Source organism: Oryctolagus cuniculus, chromosome 14 (genome assembly GCF_051225735.1).
Source record: "Oryctolagus cuniculus isolate XC-2025 breed Fujian yellow rabbit chromosome 14, ASM5122573v1, whole genome shotgun sequence".
NCBI classification, from domain to species: Eukaryota; Metazoa; Chordata; class Mammalia; order Lagomorpha; family Leporidae; genus Oryctolagus; species Oryctolagus cuniculus.
The window spans coordinates 18,386,545-18,404,629 of NC_142880.1; the positions used below are offsets into that span (position 1 = coordinate 18,386,545).

At 49.1% G+C, this 18,085-nt stretch overlaps 1 protein-coding gene across 2 annotated transcripts in view; it reads left to right on the plus strand.

Moving 5' to 3' along the window:
* RHOBTB3 (Rho related BTB domain containing 3) overlaps positions 1 to 18,085 on the plus strand; it is a 58,642-nt gene that overhangs the window by 27,737 nt on the left and 12,820 nt on the right. For both annotated transcript variants that reach the window (XM_008261963.5, XM_051853987.3), the window contains exons 7-10: positions 4,942 to 5,054; positions 8,760 to 8,880; positions 12,544 to 12,717; positions 15,439 to 15,605. In XM_008261963.5, the coding sequence (XP_008260185.3) occupies positions 4,942 to 5,054; positions 8,760 to 8,880; positions 12,544 to 12,717; positions 15,439 to 15,605 (575 nt within the window). The remainder of the gene's footprint in view (positions 1 to 4,941; positions 5,055 to 8,759; positions 8,881 to 12,543; positions 12,718 to 15,438; positions 15,606 to 18,085) is intronic.

The following is an 18,085-nucleotide window of genomic DNA, read 5'->3' on the forward strand; positions in this document are numbered from 1 at the left end:
CTGCACCTGCATGGGAGACCAGGAGAAGCACCTGGCTCCTGCCTTCGGATCAGTGCAATGCACCGGCCATAGCGGCCACTAGGGGGGGTGAACCAATGGAAAAAGGAAGACCTTCTCTCTCTCTCTCTCTCTCTCTCTCTCTCTCACTGTCCACTCTGCCTGTCAAAAACAAAAAACAAACAAACAAAAAAAACAACAAAAAAGAGTGGGCCTTAATTTCCTGTTCAGTTATTGGTTCTGTGTCTGTTCTCAAATAGGTCACTGGCCTCTGCAGACTTACATGGTACTAACCTCGTACATGAGGATACTTCAAAAGGCTCTTGGAAAAAATGAATCAATGATAAGTTGAGGGCCAGATGTTTGGCCCAGTGGTTAAGGAGTTGGAGGGGCCCAGCATTGTAGCATAGTTGGTAAAGCCACTGCCATATGGATGCTGGTTCAAGTCCCAGCTGCTCCATTTCTGATCCAGTTCTCTGCTATGGCCTGGGAAAGCAGTAGAGGATGGCCCAAGTCCTTGGGCCCCTGCATCCATGTGGGAGACCTGGAAGAAGCTCCTGGCTCCTGGTTTCAGATCAGCAGAGCTCCCGCTGGTGTGGCCAATTGGGAAGTGAACCAGTGGATGGAAGGCCTTTCTCTCTCTCTGACTCTCCTTCTCTCTCTCTATAACTCTGACTTTCAAATAAATAGATAAATCTTTTTTTAAAAAAAGTTGCATAAGATGTTTGCACTCTACTTCGGAGCACCAGGGTTAAGTCTGGGCTCCGACTCCTGACTCCAGCCTCCTGCTGATGCAGACCCTGGGAGCCATCAGGATGGCTCAAGAACACCCACATGGGAGGCCTGGATTCAGTTCATGGCTCCAGATTCCAGCCTGACCCAGCCCTGGCCATAGCGGGCATTTGGGGAGAGAAGCAGCAGAGGTAAGCTCTGTCTGTCTCTTCCTTTCAAAGAAAAAGTTGATGTGAAAAATTTTGAAATCCATGCATACTTTTTTTCATATGAATTTCTATGAACTCTGGTTGGATTTTAATTTTTATTTACTTATTTTATTCAAAAGGCAGAGAGAGAGCAAGAGAGAGAGAGAGATCTTTCATCCACTGGTTCACTCCCCAAATTTCTGTAGCAGCTGGGGGGCTGTGCCAGGATGAAGCCCAGATCTGGGAACTCAATCCAGGTCTCCCATAATGGTGGCAGGGACCCAACTACTTGAGCCGTCACCTGCTACTTCCCAGGGTATTGCTTAACAGGAAGTTGGAGTAGGACACAGAGCCGGGCCTTGAACCCAGACACTCCCGTGTGGAATGTAGGCTCCCATGCAGGGTCTTAACCTCGAATTCCAAACAGCTGCTCCCATGATGAACTTTTTCAGGCCCTCTTGTTTTAGGTCATTTGCTCCTTGCTTGCAGGAAGTCTGAATGGAGACATCGTGTAGGTAGACTTTGGTTAAGGTAGTTTTACTTGTATTAAGTTAATGTAACACTTACATGCAACATTAGTATGGTAAAGGAGAACACTGTTCTCTTGTAGCTTGTGTGAGTGTAGGCAATCAAATCCCTGCACGTGCTATTTGCTGCTCACCACCAACCCTGGGTGTAGACAGTAAATGGAATTTCTAAAGGAAGACCAGCGGTCAGCAGATGCACTCAGTGCACATTGGAGTTTCCTGGGAGGTCTGAAACATCCTGTTAGGATCCCTAGCCCCAGGAACCCTAATTTAAATGGATGAGACCCCTCCCCCCTCCAAGGTATTTTATAACAGATCTCCAGGTAACTATGAGGTAGGCTTAAGAATCACTGGCATGGAGTACATTTTCTTAATGTACTGAGGGGTTCTCATTCCTGATGTTTTATTTTTCGTTCATCTACTTATTCATTTATTTACAAGACAAACAGAAGTCCCATCTGCTACTTAACTCCCCAGATGTTTGCAACAGCCTGTGCTGGAGCTGCAGCCAGGAGCCAGAAATTCCATCCAGGTCTCCTGTGGGTGACAGTGTCCCAGCTACCTGAGCCTCAGCACTGCCTCCTAGGGTCTGCGTCAGGAGCCCGAGTCAGGGAGTCGCACCCGGGTTCTCCGGTGAGCATGTCTTCATTGCCAGGCTAAATGCCTGCCCCTATTCCTGACCGTGTTATCCAGACTTTACTGTCTATGTGTGTACATGAAATTTTCTGAGATGCTCCAAGGACTTGATCAGGCTGTGAAAAGAACATGTGGCCCTGTAGTTAAAGCATACTTGTTCCAGACTCCACATACCTGCTGGTATTTGAGAGCAAGGGGCCATCAGTGAAGTCAGAGGGAGGAGCAGGGGGCCCTGACGGTCATGTGGCACCGGCTTGGGAGAGCCCAGTGTTGGGAGTCACTCCCCCGTCCATGTCCTGTGATGTCCTGTCAGTGTCTGCTTTGGACCCGGTGGGAGTGTTTGTATCACAGAAATGGCTGATGCCACACATCAGGATGCCCCCTCCGCCGGGACCTAGAGCGGTCATCATGAAGTCCAAGGGAGAAGTCTGAGGGAGGCACAGGAGTGCCAAGTGCTCAGGGCGCAGCGTAGGGCTTAGGAGCCAACCTGATTGGCTTGGGTGCCAGTTGTTACCAGGCTGGCATCTGCCACGTCATCTCATCAGTTCAATAAAGGTGTATCACATGCTGTCGTCGCTTAGCTGTGTCTGTGAAGATACCCGGCAAAGTGCTGGATACAGGAATAGGTTGGGGGCAGATGGAGCAGCATCTTGGGTTACCCAGACAGGGGAAGTGACTTGCGGGAAATCCCGCTTGTGATTAGTGGCAGAGAGAGAACTAGGACCTGGGTCACCTAACCATGCCAGCCCAAACTGCACTTTCTGAATGGTATCTTTGGGCTTTTCTGTAAGTCATGGGGTGGCTGAGGGTCATCTCCTAGAATATCAGAATCAGAATCACGCTTTGGAAAACACAGCGGCATCTGGTCCTGGATACTGTGTGATGGAGAAAAGGCTGTCAGAGGGCAGGTGGGGGTGGGATAGGCTACTGTAGGCCAGGTAGCAGATGCATGGGGAAGGCGTGAACTGCCGAGCATTGAAAGACAGAAGGGGCTGACGGAGCGGTGAGAGAAGTGAAGTGAGCTTTGGGGTAGACTGGGGTGAAGACAAAGGAGGGGAGAGAGCAGGGATGATTTTGTGCCAATGCAGGGTTGTGTGGCTCTTCAGGAAAGTACCCAGCTCCCTTCCCCTGTTTTTTGTTTTTTCTTTGTTTGTTTTAAGATTGATTTATTTACTTGAAAGGCAGAGTCATAGATTGAAAGAGAGGGAGAGTCCAGTGCTGTGGTGTAGCTGGTAAAGCCGCCTCCTGCAGTGCCAGCATCCCATATGGGCGCTGGTCCAAGTCCTGGCTGCTCCACTTCCGATCCAGCTCTCTGCTATGGCCTGGAAAAGCAGCAGAAGATGGCCCAAGTCCTTGGCCCATGCACCTGCATGGGAGACCTGAAAGAAGCTCCTGGCTCCTGGCTTCTGGCTTTGGATCAGCGCATTTCTGGCCATGCAGCCATCTGGGGAGTGAACAGCGATGGAAGACCTCTTTCTCTGCCTCTTTGTAACTCTGCCTTTCAAATAGATAAATCAGAGAGAGAGAGAGAGGTAGAGACAGAGAGAGAGATCGTCCATTTACTGGTTCACTCTCCAAATGGCTGCAATAGCCAGGTCTGGGCCAGACTTAAGCCAGGAGCCCAGAGCTTTCTCTGGGTTTCCTACATGGATGCAGGGCCCCAAGCACTTGGGTCCTCCACTGCTTTCCCAGGAGTATTAGCAGGGAGCTGGATCAGAAGTCGAGCAGCTGGGACTCGTACCGATGCCTACATGGGATGCTAGCACTGCAGGCAGCAGCTTTACCCGCTGTGCTACAGTGCCGGCCCCTACCCCGTTGGTTTTGTAGAGTTGGCCCTGAGGGTGCAGGAGACCTTGTGAATGCCTCCTGCTTCTGCTAATTTTCTCCGTCAAGGGTGGAGCACCTTTTTTCTGCCAAGGTGCCGTTTGGATATTTATAACATCATTCACAGTCCATACCAGATTACCAACTTAAGAATTAGCCTGCTGTGGATGCATTGGGTTTTGAGACTCCCCCTGTGGTTGCCTTGGCAGGACCAGACCAGATGATTTTGCGGGCCTCATACGGCCCACAGGCTGGACATTCCCCACCTCTGCTTACCTCTTCAGGGTTAGTGTGATTTAACCCAACCGTGGCAAAGACTACATCTGCTTCTAACCCAGGGCAGGTACAGAGTTTGGGTGTTAGAAAACTCATCATGTAACTCGTATTCTGGCCTTTGCTATTATCAATAAGTTGGCCAGCTGTTATTTCAGAGAGGGAGGAAGACTTCGCGTTTTGGGAAATCATTTAGGAGAAGGCAATCCAATGCTTTAAAAATTAGAGCTTCACCATAAAGACTGGTAAATGTTTGAACTGATAGGTATGTTTACCCTGATTGGGGCTTATGACATCACATGGTATCCCAGAAATCTGTATAATTTGTATGTGTCTGTTAAAATTTTTTTTATTTTTTTATGTTTCATATATTTCATATATAAAGATTTAGTAACATAATGGTACCCCCCCGTCTGCCCAAGCTCTAACCCTTCTTCCCCCTCCCTCTCATATCCCCACTCTTAATTTTTACAGTGATCTATATTCAATATACTTAATGATCATATAGTTAACCCCACCCTCTAAGTAAAAGAGCTCAACAAATAGTATGAAGAAAAAAAGAAAACAAAATACTATTCCTCAATGGAAGAGACAAAGGCTGTATTTTTAAATGTCAGAAATATGTAAATGTTTACTGTAAGTAGAGGGATATATCTTTGATAGAAAATAACGGAGAGGGGTTACTTTGAGATCTGATGACGTTTATTTTTATACCTCTCGCTTTACCAGTCAGAACAATCCAACTTGTACAAACTTGTCCACAGGTGCTTTTCAGTGGGAACAATTGGAAGAAGACATCAGGAGGAAGTTGAAAGACTCTGGGGATGTTTCAAATGTGATCGAGAAAGTTAAATGCATTTTAAAAACACCGGGAAAGGTAAGTCAATTTGTTCTCAGTTGGTTTACTTGGCCTCTCCCTGAGCTGTAACTCATACACTATGATGATTATATTATTGAGTCCTTATGAAAGCCGAGTGATGTGTGAATAGAAACGTCTGCCTCAAGTACATTTTTGCCATTTAGATATTTTAAACTTAAGCGTGTGTGGTGCCTCACTCTTAGATTTTAATTTATGTAAGAGCTCAGATATGTGCGAGTCATGTCTTCAGAATGTTTATTTGTGGATTCTGTCTCTGGCACGTTCCCCGGTGCGCTGTGCGTGCTCACTCGTTTTGAGAATGGAGGGCTGTGTAATTTTTCCAGCTGCTGTTGAGCTTCTTGGAGAGGATATTTTCTGCTCGCAGTCTTAGCCCACATCGTCTGCAGGAGAAAGGCCGTGTCTCTGTGCCCCTTTTCAAGAGGCGCCCACAGAAACTGCCTTTCCAAGTGTTCTCAAGGGTTCTGAGAAACTGTTTAACCAGGTAGACAGTAAAGGACTGTCTCCTGCAGGAAGGGTTCAGAATTATAAACGAGGGTCAGAGTTATGCAAATGTGGACTTTGTCCATAAACTTGGACGCATTCACACTCCAGTGACTTAGCTTGTATATATTCTGTAAGGGCTTTAAAGGTAGGTTTGTTAAATTTTGGTTAAAGTTGAAGACAACAGTATGGGCAGTGTGGGTTTGTTCCACACACCGTGATAAACAAATTGGCTACAGTCGATTTGAAAAGGAGGTATACTTTGTGCAGTACCCAGCAGGATACAGGTTTATAATAAATACAGAGATGACTTTGCCATCTCTGTAGCCTAAGGTGATTTTAAAATGCAAAGCTGGGTAGCTGTATGAGCTGACTCTTGCTTAATTGAGAAGCTGATTTTTTTTTTTTTTAAACAAAGTAGCATGGCATTGAGGGGCTCGATCTTTCTTTGGTCTCTGGGACTCAGGGCAGCAGGGATGCAGAAGTTGTCAGGTTTCCCAGTAGAAGGCGGGCCAGGAGCTCTCTGGTGGTGTAACTCAGCCAGACAGTCCTTTTGTGGAAATGCACATTGTCCCACGTTCTGGCGTTCTGGGCCCTTTGAGTGGAAAGGATACGCCATGGGCATCTGTGTCCGTGCCACACTTCTGCCTTTTCGTGTTTTCCTTCAAGTTCAAACCATAAGTGTGCAGGACTCTGCTGAGGTGAATTCTCTGTCTCCCTCTCCAGAGGCTGGGAGCCCCCGCCAGTGCCCGTTCCTCCAGGGTGAAGAGGAGCCGGTGGTTATTCCCCTGACGCAGTGCTGATGTTTGTGTCGGGACAGTTTTTCAGGAGGCAGGCTGCGGGGCCCGGCCCTGACCAGTACTGAGGCTGGGGTACTGAGTACTGAGATGCACAGTGAGGGGACAGGTGGAGCCCTCTGCGATGTGTAAAATACGATATTTCAGTGAAAACTCCAACTAGCTCATTCTGAATGAGGGGTTGTAGTAATACTCAAATAATCATGCAGTCCTAGTCCATCTGAGGATTTAAAATGACTTAGCATTTCTTCATCTTTTGAGCGGTTCTGCCTGAAAGTGTTGTTCAGACTTGTTTTTTTGTATCCACTGCACATAAATCAGAATAAAGTTAAAAAAAAAAATGAACAGAGAGGCAGGGCAGGGAGGCTGGCCCTGGACTTCTACGGTTAGAACAAGGGGATGTCTGGCCGGCGCCGCGGCTCACTCACTAGGCTAATCCTCTGCCTTGCGGTGCCGACACACCGGGTTCTAGTCCCAGTTGGGGCACCAGATTCTGTCCCGGTTGCCCCTCTTCCAGGCCAGCTCTCTGCTATGGCCCAGGAGTGCAGTGGAGGATGGCCCAAGTCCTTGGGCCCTGCACCCCATGGGAGACCAGGATAAGCACCTGGCTCCTGCCATCGGATCAGCACGGTGCACCGGCCGTGGCGGCCATTGGAGGGTGAACCAACGGCAAAGGAAGACCTTTCTCTCTGTCTCTCTCTCTCTCACTGTCCACTCTGCCTGCCAAAAAAAAAAAAAAAAAAAGAACAAGGGGATGTCTGAAGAGCCCACAAAATGAGGCTGGCGTGGCGCAGCAGATTAAGCCACTGTCTGTGATGCTGCATCCCCTAAGAGCGCCAGTGTGAGTACCAGCTACTCTACTTCTTGTTCTTATTTTAAAGACATTTATTTATTTATTTTTTAAAATATTTATTTACTTATTTGAAAGTCAGTTACACAGAGAGAGGAGAGGCAGAAGGAGAGAGAGAGAGAGAGAGAGAGAGAGGTCTTCCATTCGATGGTTTACTCCCCAACTGGCCACAATGGCTGGAGCTGCGCCAGTCTGAAGCCAGGAGCCAGGAGCTTCTTCTGGGTCTCCCACGCGGGTGCAGGGGCCCAAGGACTTGGGCCATCTTGCACTGCTTTCCCAGGCCATAGCAGAGAGCTGGATGGGAAGTGGAGCAGCTGGGACTCAAACCGGCGCCCATATGGGATGCCGGAACTTCAGGCCAGGGCATTCACCCACTGTGCCACAGTGGCAGTCCCTTAAAGATTTATTTATTTGACATTGTTACAGAGAAGGAGAGGCAGAGGCAGGGAGAGTGAATGAGAGAGGTCTTCCATAAGAAGACCTGGTTCACTCCCCAGATGGCCACAACATCCAGGACTGGGCCAGGACAAAGCCAGGAGCAAGGAGCTTGTCTCCCGTGTGGGTGCAGAGGCCCAAGGACTTAGGCCATCTTCTGCAGCTTTCCCAGGCCATTAGCAGGGTGCTAGATTGGAAGTGGAGCAGTCAGGACTCAAACCAGTGCCCATATGGGATGCCAGTGCTGCAGGCGGCAGTGCTACGTGCTATGCCATGGCGCTGGCCCCAGCCACTCCACTTCTGATCCCAGACTCAGCTAAATCCACTCCAACAAAATGCCTGCCCCTGAGAGGTGCTCCATAAATGTTCATTCCTTTAGGAGGAAACGTTGGGCCAGTAAGCAGCAGAAGGACACGACATGATAAGGGGAGATGTCTTAATTACAAATTATATTTTTGTGTGCTCTATTTTTAAAATTTTTATTTATTTATTTTCCTTTCATTTGAAACACAGGCTCTTCCATTTGCTTCCACAAATGCCTACAATAGCTAGGGCTGGGCCAGACCAAAACCAGGAACCTGGAACTCAATCCAGGTCTCCCACGTGTGGGTGGCAGGGACCCAAGGACTTGAGCCATCACCTGTTGCCTTGCAGAGTGTGCATTTACAGGAAGTGAGTGGGAAACAGGGGAGCTGGGACTCAGCCCGAGCCCTCTGAGTGTGGGATGTGGGTGTATCAGTGACTTAACTGCTCCACCATGCGCCTGTCCCCCTCTGTGCACTCTTTTAATGAGCAGAGTAGCTCGCGTGTGAGCATATTTTATGCTGCATTCATAGGAAGTTGGACTACTCTTGCCTGCTCCTAGTGAATCCCGAGGGATTCGGGCCCCTGCAGCTTCTCTCTGTGGAGTTGCGTTTTCGTTTTGCCCTGCTTCTGGCCGTGAGCAGTGCTTGGACATCGTAGCAGGTAGATTGCTTGAGGATAAGTTCACGAGAAAGCTGACCGGAGATGCCATAAAGCAGGACAGCTGTATAATTTCTTTAGACGTTGCGCAGTTTTCCAGGTCCTTAATCAACCTGTGTGTGTGTCATCAGAGTGCACACAGCAACCTTTCCCTCGTGTTTCTGTTTCTCCTGCTAGATTAATTGCCTACGGAACTGCAAAACCTATCAAGCCAGGAAGCCTCTGTGGTTTTACAACACTTCCCTCAAGTTTTTCCTTAACAAACCAATGCTTGCTGATGTCGTCTTCGAAATACAAGGTACGGCGTGACTGTTAAACCATTCATTCTTCAGTTTCGTCGTCCGGTTGCTGTCCTCGCTTTCCGTTTCAGCTTTCACTGGGTGGGGCACAGGAATGACTGTTGCAGGATGTACATCAGTACTGCCTGCATTTCAACAAAATCTTCCAGGGAAATGAAAAATAAGAAAACAGACTTCCGTTTTCCTTAGTGTTGTCCCCTTACCGTGGACTTGAGGCACATGGAGGGATGGGGTGAGCTGCAAGATGTCATTATGTACTTCCATTTGTGTATTTCTTGAAGGTTGTGGTTCGTGATCCCTCTAAATCCAGTTGCCTGAAGACTCTCCGACTCCTGGCTTGTTTTGTTCACTTGCTTGCTTGTGGCTTGTGCAAAAGGCAGCATGCGTGGGTTCAGGTTCAGGGCCGTGCCCGGCCTGCATCAGGCACCCGCAGAGCCTGCTTGCACTCATTTTCCTGCACTCTGAGTGCTATCACCAGAGCAACAGGGAGCCGCTGCTTATCTGTGGAGGAGCTATGCCGCCCAGCTCCAGCAAGGAGCCACATCCGCCCGTGGATCGCCTCCTCGCTGGGGTGGATTCATATAGCTCACTCTTCAGAAAGGAGTTGTCAGAGACCGTCAGGGGTGCAAGAAGGGTAGGAGTTGTTTCCAGTTGAATTGAGGGGAGCCCTGGATGCCCGTGGCTAAGAGGAAGGTAGACTCTAACTTTCAGGTAGAGTGTGTGACACCTAATTTAGGGTCGCTTTAAGACTCTTCTCCAGGAAGATTTGTTTTTAACTTTGCACTTTCCCAAGTTCCTTCTGAGAAGCTGTTGTCAGCACTGTGTGCAATGAGCCTGGGACACTGAAATGGGACAGCGAGAGTGACCTGGAGATATATTTTTCAATGAGAGGAAAACTAGCAGAGGCCCTTCTAAATGAGGAAAGAACGGAGGACTTGGCCAGTTGAGGCTGGAACCCATCTCCTCGAGTGACATCGCGGGAGGCGCGGGCAGGAAGAAACCTGGGTCTGATTGTGAAAGTCACATAAGACTTTCACGCACTGCTGTGCAGAGTGGTCCCCCTTCTGGGAAAATCTGTGTGGGTCACACTGTTGGGAACAGAGGTCACCTGTGGAGAATGAGCTTGGGAGGATGGTGATTAGGGAAATATTGTTAAGTGTTCGCTGTGGAATACTCTGGTGGGACAAAAGAAAAACTCACCCATCATCCAACTCCCCAGTGACAATCATGGTTGGATTTTGGTGTGCCTCCCTATTTTGGCAAATCCTTCTTTTAAAAATATTCCAGGCCATCATCAGCAGGAGTTGATATGGGATGCAAAACCCCAGCATGGTGTATTATTCTTGTAGTTGGTAGCTATCCTATGCAAGTCCCACAGAATTTGTTTGGATATTATTTTTCAAGTTACTATGGCAGTTATAAAATTAGTCTTGGAAAGCATTGCTGTGATATAGGAAGATAGGTCTTTTCCTCTATGACACTTGAGTCTGGATCACACAAGAAATTCTCTTATAAAGTGGTATTTCTTCCCCATCTTCTTGTATAGTACATACTCTAAATTTCCCTTGAGATTCACAGATGTCCGTTCTTCAGGATGAAACAAAACATAATTCTAGATGCTTCACTTTTGAAACCTGGAAAGTATGATGACGAAAGTAGGACACGTGCAGTATTGTATAGTGTTGGGGTTTTGGTGAAAACAAAGATCTTTGATGGTCTCTGTTAATCCACTACAAGACTTGGGCTGTTAAGGTTTGTTTCACTGTAACAGCTCTTTCCTGAAAAAGTTACAACATCAAATCAGTACTATAAAAAAAAGATGTTTTGCCTTTGATATTTTTTTTGGCTTTAAATGTATTTATTTGAGATATAGGAAGAGAGAGAGAGAGATCCTCTCCATTGCTCTCCAAATGTCCACAATGACCTGTGGTGAACTAGGAACTCAATCCATATCTCCCACATGGTGGTAGGGATCCAACTACTTGAGGCATCATTGGCTGCCTTCCAGGGTCTGCATGCACAGGAGGTGGAAGTCAGGAGCCAGAGATGGGACTCAAACCCCCAGCACTCCGATGCAGGATGCCAGCATCCCAGCTGGTACCTCACCCCCTGCCCCAGGTGCCCGCACCTCGCCTTGGCATTTTCAAAGAGCATGCGTATCTTGTGCCTGGAAAGTTGATGTTTTTCCGCCTTGATTCTTCTCCAGTATGCTGTCACCAGTCAGGACATGAACACTGCATTATGTTCACCCAGCACAAGGCAGTGTTGACATGACTGTCCCGGATGTTGTTAGATTCACAGCACAGCAGTTGTGACACCAAAGTGGTCATCGGCAGAGGTGGGAGACACGAGTTGATGTCTTCTTATATGAAATATTACAGTTTTCCAAACTGAATCCCAAGCTGGCAGTGGGCTTCAGCGTGCTATAAGGTTGTGAATGCCCTGTGGCAGATTTCCCAGCTCCACGGTGACCCTGTGATCCGTGGGCACTTCTGTTGGAATCTCAGCTCCTTGTCACCTCCTGTCCTCATCCACTGTCCAACTGTGTTTGTGCTCAGTCTGAAATCCTTCTACCTGCCCCAAATGACCATTTCCCAGTCTGTGTAAGCCAGGTTTCTCACGTTTCTTCTTTCTAATGGTGCCCTGTTTGTCCTTATACCTTATAAGCCTTAAAATTATAGGTCAAATCATGTTACCTGTTGGAATTCTAAATTAATCGCCATGTACAAATACAAAAAAGCTTGTGGGAGAGTGGAATTAAAAGATACCATGGGGGCGTGTGTTTGGCCTAGCAGTTGAGAGGCTGGTTAGGACACCTGCATCCCATATCCGAGCGCCTGGGGTTGAGACCCGGCTCTGCTCCGACCCTGACTTCCTGCTCATGTGCAGCTTGGAGGCACCAGGTGTTGGCTCACATCTTCATTCCCGGCCACCCATTCCTGGCTTCAACCTGGCCCTGCCTTGGCTGTCGTGGGCACTTGGAGAGTGAACCAGCAGATAGGAGCTCTGTGTCTCTCTTTCCCTCACTCCCTGTGCCCCTCTGTCTCTCCACCTCTCTAGTAATAACAATACATGTAAGAAGGATAATGCACATTTTCCATTAACTTCTTGAAGTACCGGTGTGTGTCCGTCATGCCTCAGCTGTGTACAGTGGCCCTCCTGTCGCAGTGAGGGGAGGACGCGTGCAGGCTGGTGGATGTTGCTGGTGGAAGCATGACCCAGAGCCGCTTCCCCGCCGCTGTGGGGTGCGGCAGTGCGAGAGGCAGCGCCCAGCCCTGGGCTCCTAGGAACCATGCGCTTCAGAGGAAGCCATTGGATTACATGGAACCCTCTGCTTTTCTCCTGCATCAGGATGTCCTGCATGGATTTAAAGGGGCTGGGAGCGGAAGGGAACAAGAGCTGTTTCACGGGAAAGACGATGAAGCCCTGTCATTTCAGAACTAAGTAACGCATAGTTGTGTGACTTGCAGAGTGCAGGTGCGAAGCCGGGTTTGAGCTGGCCATCTTCGCCAGGCCGCCTCTGGGTGTGTCCTTGGAGTGTGTCCTGCCTCCCCCCTAACTGTGCCTCACGCAGCGCCCCTCTGGTGAGACAGGACAGCGCCCAGAACAGTAACGGTGCCAGGAAGACTTACTGGCGTCTGTTTCTCTTCTGCCCCTTGCAGGTGCGACGGTGCCAGCCCACAGGGCCATCCTGGTGGCCCGCTGTGAGGTGATGGCGGCCATGTTCAATGGCAACTACATGGAAGCCAAGAGCGTCCTGATCCCCGTCTACGGCGTTTCCAAGGAGACTTTCTTGTCATTTTTAGAGTACCTGTACACAGACTCGTGTTGCCCAGGTGAGCAGGGTGAGGGCTGGCCTGTCTCGCGGTTCTCTCTGGCCTTGCTGCTGTCTGTGAGGTCTGTTCGCATTATGCCTCCACAGTGTGGCCGCCATGCCTGGGCTAAGCAGCCACAGGTGGTGTTGGGACAGCCAGGAGTTTTTAGTGCATGACTGAGATCAATGACTGGGGGCCCCCACGGGGGCAGGGGTCACACATCCCGGCCAGTGGCAGCAGCGTGGGGATCAGTGTGGGCACCCCAGAAATGGAGGTATCTGGGGTGTTCTCCCTCCAGAGCTGGGGGCAGAGAGCTCCCTGGGACCTGGCTCTCCCCCGGGAAGAGGGTGGGACAGCTGCCCTCTGACCGAGCCACTTTAAAGACTGAGTACTCTGAACCCTGGTCTTTTCTCTGCACCAGACAATGTGGGATTTTTAAAGGCTTGCTTTTGACATCTCTTAAAACAGACTTCTCAGGAACTTTTCTGAAGATGTGTAAGCCCAGATTCACTGACCTAGGGCTGTCCATGACCAGGAACCATCCCCAAGGTTGGAGCACAGCTTGCAGGTTTCCTGTAGCCAGGGGCTCCTTGCAGACCCACGGGAAATCCCAAATGCCTAGAGCCTTGGGGAGCAGGCCTGGAAACCCCTCTGATTGGGCTCCATCCTGTGGCCACCAGATGGCGCCCACCACAAACACAGCTCGAATAAGCCCCGTGCTGGTTTTCTGGCAGCTGGAGACGGGATTGGCCCCAGCAGACAACAGGGTGACAGCGCGCGGGTCAGATCAGGCCACTGTGCGTGCAAATGCTTTACCTTTCAGACCCGGGAGATTGCCTGCGTTTCTTATGGAAATGGGTTTTAAGCAGGTCAGAGCCCTCTAGGGAAAGGTTTTCGAAGTTCCAGAGTAGAAGACTCCTTTTACAATTATTTCCGCTCTTGGAAGCAGCCATGGTCTATTTTGGACACAGTGAGAGCCATGTTAGAGACCGGCTTGTCGTCTTCACTTGATGAAAGTGAAAGCGTGGGTTCCTATGGTAAATAGGGTCACTGTTTATTACGTCAATTTTGGCAAATGGTGTAGGTCAGATGCAAAGTGGACGAGGTAGGGAGGGAGTCATGGGAAAGCTGTCTCTCAGTCATCCTCTCACTGCAGGAGTTGATGCTGCTCATTGTGGGTTTATCTTGAAAATTGGGAAAAAATACTCCAGAAAGCAGCCACACGATAAAGCACTTCGTACATTGGTAGGAGCCGTGTGGAAGACAATGAGTCAAAATGAATCGCCAAAAAGTTAAGCTGGATATTGGAGTACGAGGGTACTTCAGTAAGTTTGTTGAACAGTGGAACTGATAACTAAGCTTATTTTGGTGCAGAATTTTTGAAATCCATGAATTTTTTTTTCATAGTACTTATTTTTCATGGGCTTTTCAACAGCCCTACCAATAGGCATTGGGGAAAAAGTAGAAAGAAGGTTAGCTTATTCGTTATGTCAAATATTTACCACACACCGTGTTTTGGTTTTATAGCCACAATAGAATGTAAGGAATTAAAGGTGGGATATAAAAGAGAATTACATGAAAAAAAAAAAAACAGGCTTGCAGGGAAGTGTTCAAACAAAAACCTGATTGGGTGCCATGGACTGCGGACAGAGCAAAAATGGGAAACTGTTTAATGGGGATAGGGTTTCAGTTTGGAGGGTGAAAAAAGTTCTGGAGATGAATGGTGGTGACTACTGTGAGGGTGCTTCCCGCCAGCGAATTGTGGACCTAAAAACGCTCAAGTTTATGTTATAATAAAAGCACACACCTGGCATGGGTTAAGCCACAGCTTGGGGTGCCTGCATCCTGTATCAGAGTGCCAGCTGGAGTCCCTGCAACACATGTGGGAGACCCGGATGGAGTTCAGCCTGACCCAGCCCTGGCTTTTGCAGGCATTTAAGGCAGTGGGTGGAAGAGCTTGCTCTCTCTCTCTCTCTCTCTCTCCCCCCTCCCTCTCCCTCTCCCTCTCTCCTTCTCTCCCTCTCCCTCTCCATCTCTGTCTCCTTCTCTCTATCATTCTGCTTTTCAAATAAATAAGTCAATCTTTATTTAAAATAAAGCCCGGAATGTAAATTCCCAGGTTTTAGATTAGCTAGCAGAAGGTTTTACTAATAGTCCTGGAATTGATTGTAAAAGACAATTACAGAATCGCCTTCTCCAGGGAATTAAAAAAATAAATAGGGACAGGCATCTGGCTTAGTGGTGATGTAGGCCTAGATGCCCCCAACCCATGTTGGTGTGTCTGGATTCGAGTCTCACCTCTGCTCCTCATTCCAGCTTCTTACTGATTTTGTGCACCTGGGAGGCAGCAGGTGATGACTTAAGTCCTTGGGCCCCTGCCAGACACATGGGAGAACTGGATTTGGGTCCCAGCTCCCAGCTTCAGGCTGGCCCAGCCCATGGCATTGCAAGCATTTGGGGAGTATACCAGCAGATGAAGAGTTCTCTCTCTCTCTCTCTCTCTCTCTCTGTCCCTCTCCTTCCTCTGTCTCCTTTCTGTCATCTCTCTCTCTCTCTTTCTCTCCTTCCTAAATAAATAAATCGATTCCCTGCTGAGTGTGAAGACGTGGATGGGTTCCGTTTTGCATGGAGTGGTCCTTGAGAACGCTGTCGCCCTCGGGGCCTCTCCTAGGCGTTGTGTTCTGCCGCGGCTGGCTGCTGCGGGTTTCCTGACGCCCGTCTCTGGTCTGCTGCCCTGGGCAGCGGGCATCTTCCAGGCCATGTGTCTGCTCATCTGCGCGGAGATGTACCAGGTGTCCAGACTGCAGCACATCTGCGAGCTGTTCATTGTCACCCAGCTGCAGAGCATGCCCAGCCGCGAGCTGGCCTCCATGAACCTCGACATAGTGGACCTGCTCAGGAAGGCCAAGGTGGGTGCCCCGCCCCCGCGGCGTGGCTGCCGCGACACCATCTACTCCTCTTAGTGTGCACATTGGACTGCATTCGAGAGCAGAGTGCCCCTCGTGACGGTTTCTCTGGCTAGGCGGTTGGGAGCAGTTGGGTTTTTATTTTCATTGTTTGTTTTTATTTACAATTCTATTTATTTGTGAGAAAGCATTTTTAGTTTACATGCTAGTCAAAGTCTTAGTGGCCTTACTAAATAAGAAGTTCAGCAAATAAAGAGTAAGAAGACCACAGTCCCACAGGAAAGTGGGCGAGGGCTAGAAACAGTAACCACACACAAAAAGATGTTGAAGTTCACTCATGTAAAGTAAATTTTGAAATAATCACAAAATCATTAATACCATAGTAGTATAGAATTGCTGTCAGTTTGTTGGATAAAGACTTTAATCAAAACTTGACAAAAGACTGCATTTCCAACAGAACTGAGAGACGTGGCATTTCTTCCTCCCTCTCTCCTCCCCTCCCCTCCCTTCCTTTTTCTCTTTGTGTTTTAGCTCATAGGAGGGAGAAGTGTAGGGTTTTCTGAGGAGGTGGGGTTGGAGGATATGGAGTCTCAGCTCAGCAGTGACCCTCAGCAGTCCTAGGGAGTGGTGCATCGTGGGACACAGAGTTTACACGGAGTCCCCCCCAGAATCACATCTCAGAGTTCCGACAGGAGCGCAGCAGGGTCAGTGCACACACACTGAGGGCGACAGCTGGCTCGGCGCCGCTGTTTCTCCCCTCCTCCATTCCCGCGTCGGGTGAACGTGTTTTGCTCCCCAGTTATTGGAGATGCGGGTGCACTTCGGTAACCCTTGCAAAATGGCCATGTGTGGTCTGTCTCGCTGGATTAAAAAAACTTGAGATTGGGAATTGCTGCAGGAGACCCTGCCTCTCCTGGGCTTCTCAGCTCAGGGCCTCTTTCTGCTTGAGAGCTGGGGACAGATGGAGTTGACGCGGTGATCACGAGTGACAGTGGTGCTGCGGTCCTAGAGCCCGCGTGTGATGGGACCTGGGCCAGCTCCGTAAGTAAGCCAGCGGTGCTCTGTTGAGATCTGCCTCCCCGACATGCGCTGTACCTTGCCCCTATCCACTGTTACTCCTGGGAGTAGAAAGGTCCTGCCCCCAGGGTCACCCTGCCCTCCCAGCCACACCTCTGATGGGTACCGAACCTGCAGGGAGCCCACCCTCAAGGTCTGGTTCACAAGAATCTATCTTGCATGTGTCCATTGAACAATGTGTTGTGTTTTCTGTCCCTGTCAGTTTCCACACCCTGGGTTTAAAGGGCGTGACAGCTTTGACTTTATCTAAGTGGCAGAAATGGAGCCACGTGATAGGGCAAAGGACAGAAGTCGGTGACAGCGAAAAGCCGCATCTGGATTGAGATGAATGCAGTAATCAGCATGCGCGTTTCTGGGCACAGGAAGAAAGTCACTGGACACAACCAGATCTGTGCCTTGACTATTGTGGACTTTTTTCTTCTCATGATTGAGTCTTAAGATCATTATGCATTTAATTTTAGGGGTGAGAAACAAGTATAAAAATTGATTCGGCCTGATCTCTCTTTGTAATATAAATATCTATGTTGAGCTTGGGATCAATGGCTTCTTCCAAATTTAGTTGAAAAATTCTTTTTAGCATTCTCACAGCCATAGCTCATTTTAAAATGTTTCATTTATTCATCCCTTCATTAGAAAGGCAGAGTGACAGAAAGGGAGAGACAGAGAAAGGTCTTCCATCTGCTGGTTCGCTCCCCAAATGTCCACAAGAGCTTGGTCTGGGCAGGGTGGAAGCTAGGAGCCCGAGACTCCATCCTGGTCTCCCACATGGTGGCAGAGACCCAAGCATTTGAACTGCCATTTGCTACCTCCCAGGCGCATTAGCAGAAGGCTGGATCGGAAGTGGAGCAGCTGGGACTCAAAACTCTTGTGCCATAACACTGGCCCCCTTTTGTTTTTTAGACAGACAGAGGTAGACAGTGAGAGAGAGAGAGACAGAGAGAAAGGTCTTCCTTTTTTTCCCGTTGGTTCACCCCACAAGTGGCCGCTAAAGCTGGCGCGTTGCCAGGAGCCAAGTGCTTCCTCCTGGTCTCCCATGGGGTGCAGAGCCCAAGCACCTGGGCCATCCTCCACTGCCCTCCCGGGCCACAGCAGAGAGCTGGACTGGAAGAGGGGCAACCGGGACAGAATCTGGTGCCCCAACCGGGACTAGAACCTGGTGTGCTGGCACCACAGACGGAGGATTAGCCTAGTGAGCCACGACACCGGCCTCACTGGCCCATTTTTGATACATTATTTTCTTGCTTTTCTGACAGGCTGTCATACTTTTTGAAAATGGACATAAGCTTCCTTTCCCTTACCTTGTAGGATCCTTCAAACAGTGTGTATGAGAGAGAAATCCCTCCACACACCCGTTCCTCTTCAGGATTACTTACGACTGCATGGTCAGACATTCCCCTGACCTGTTC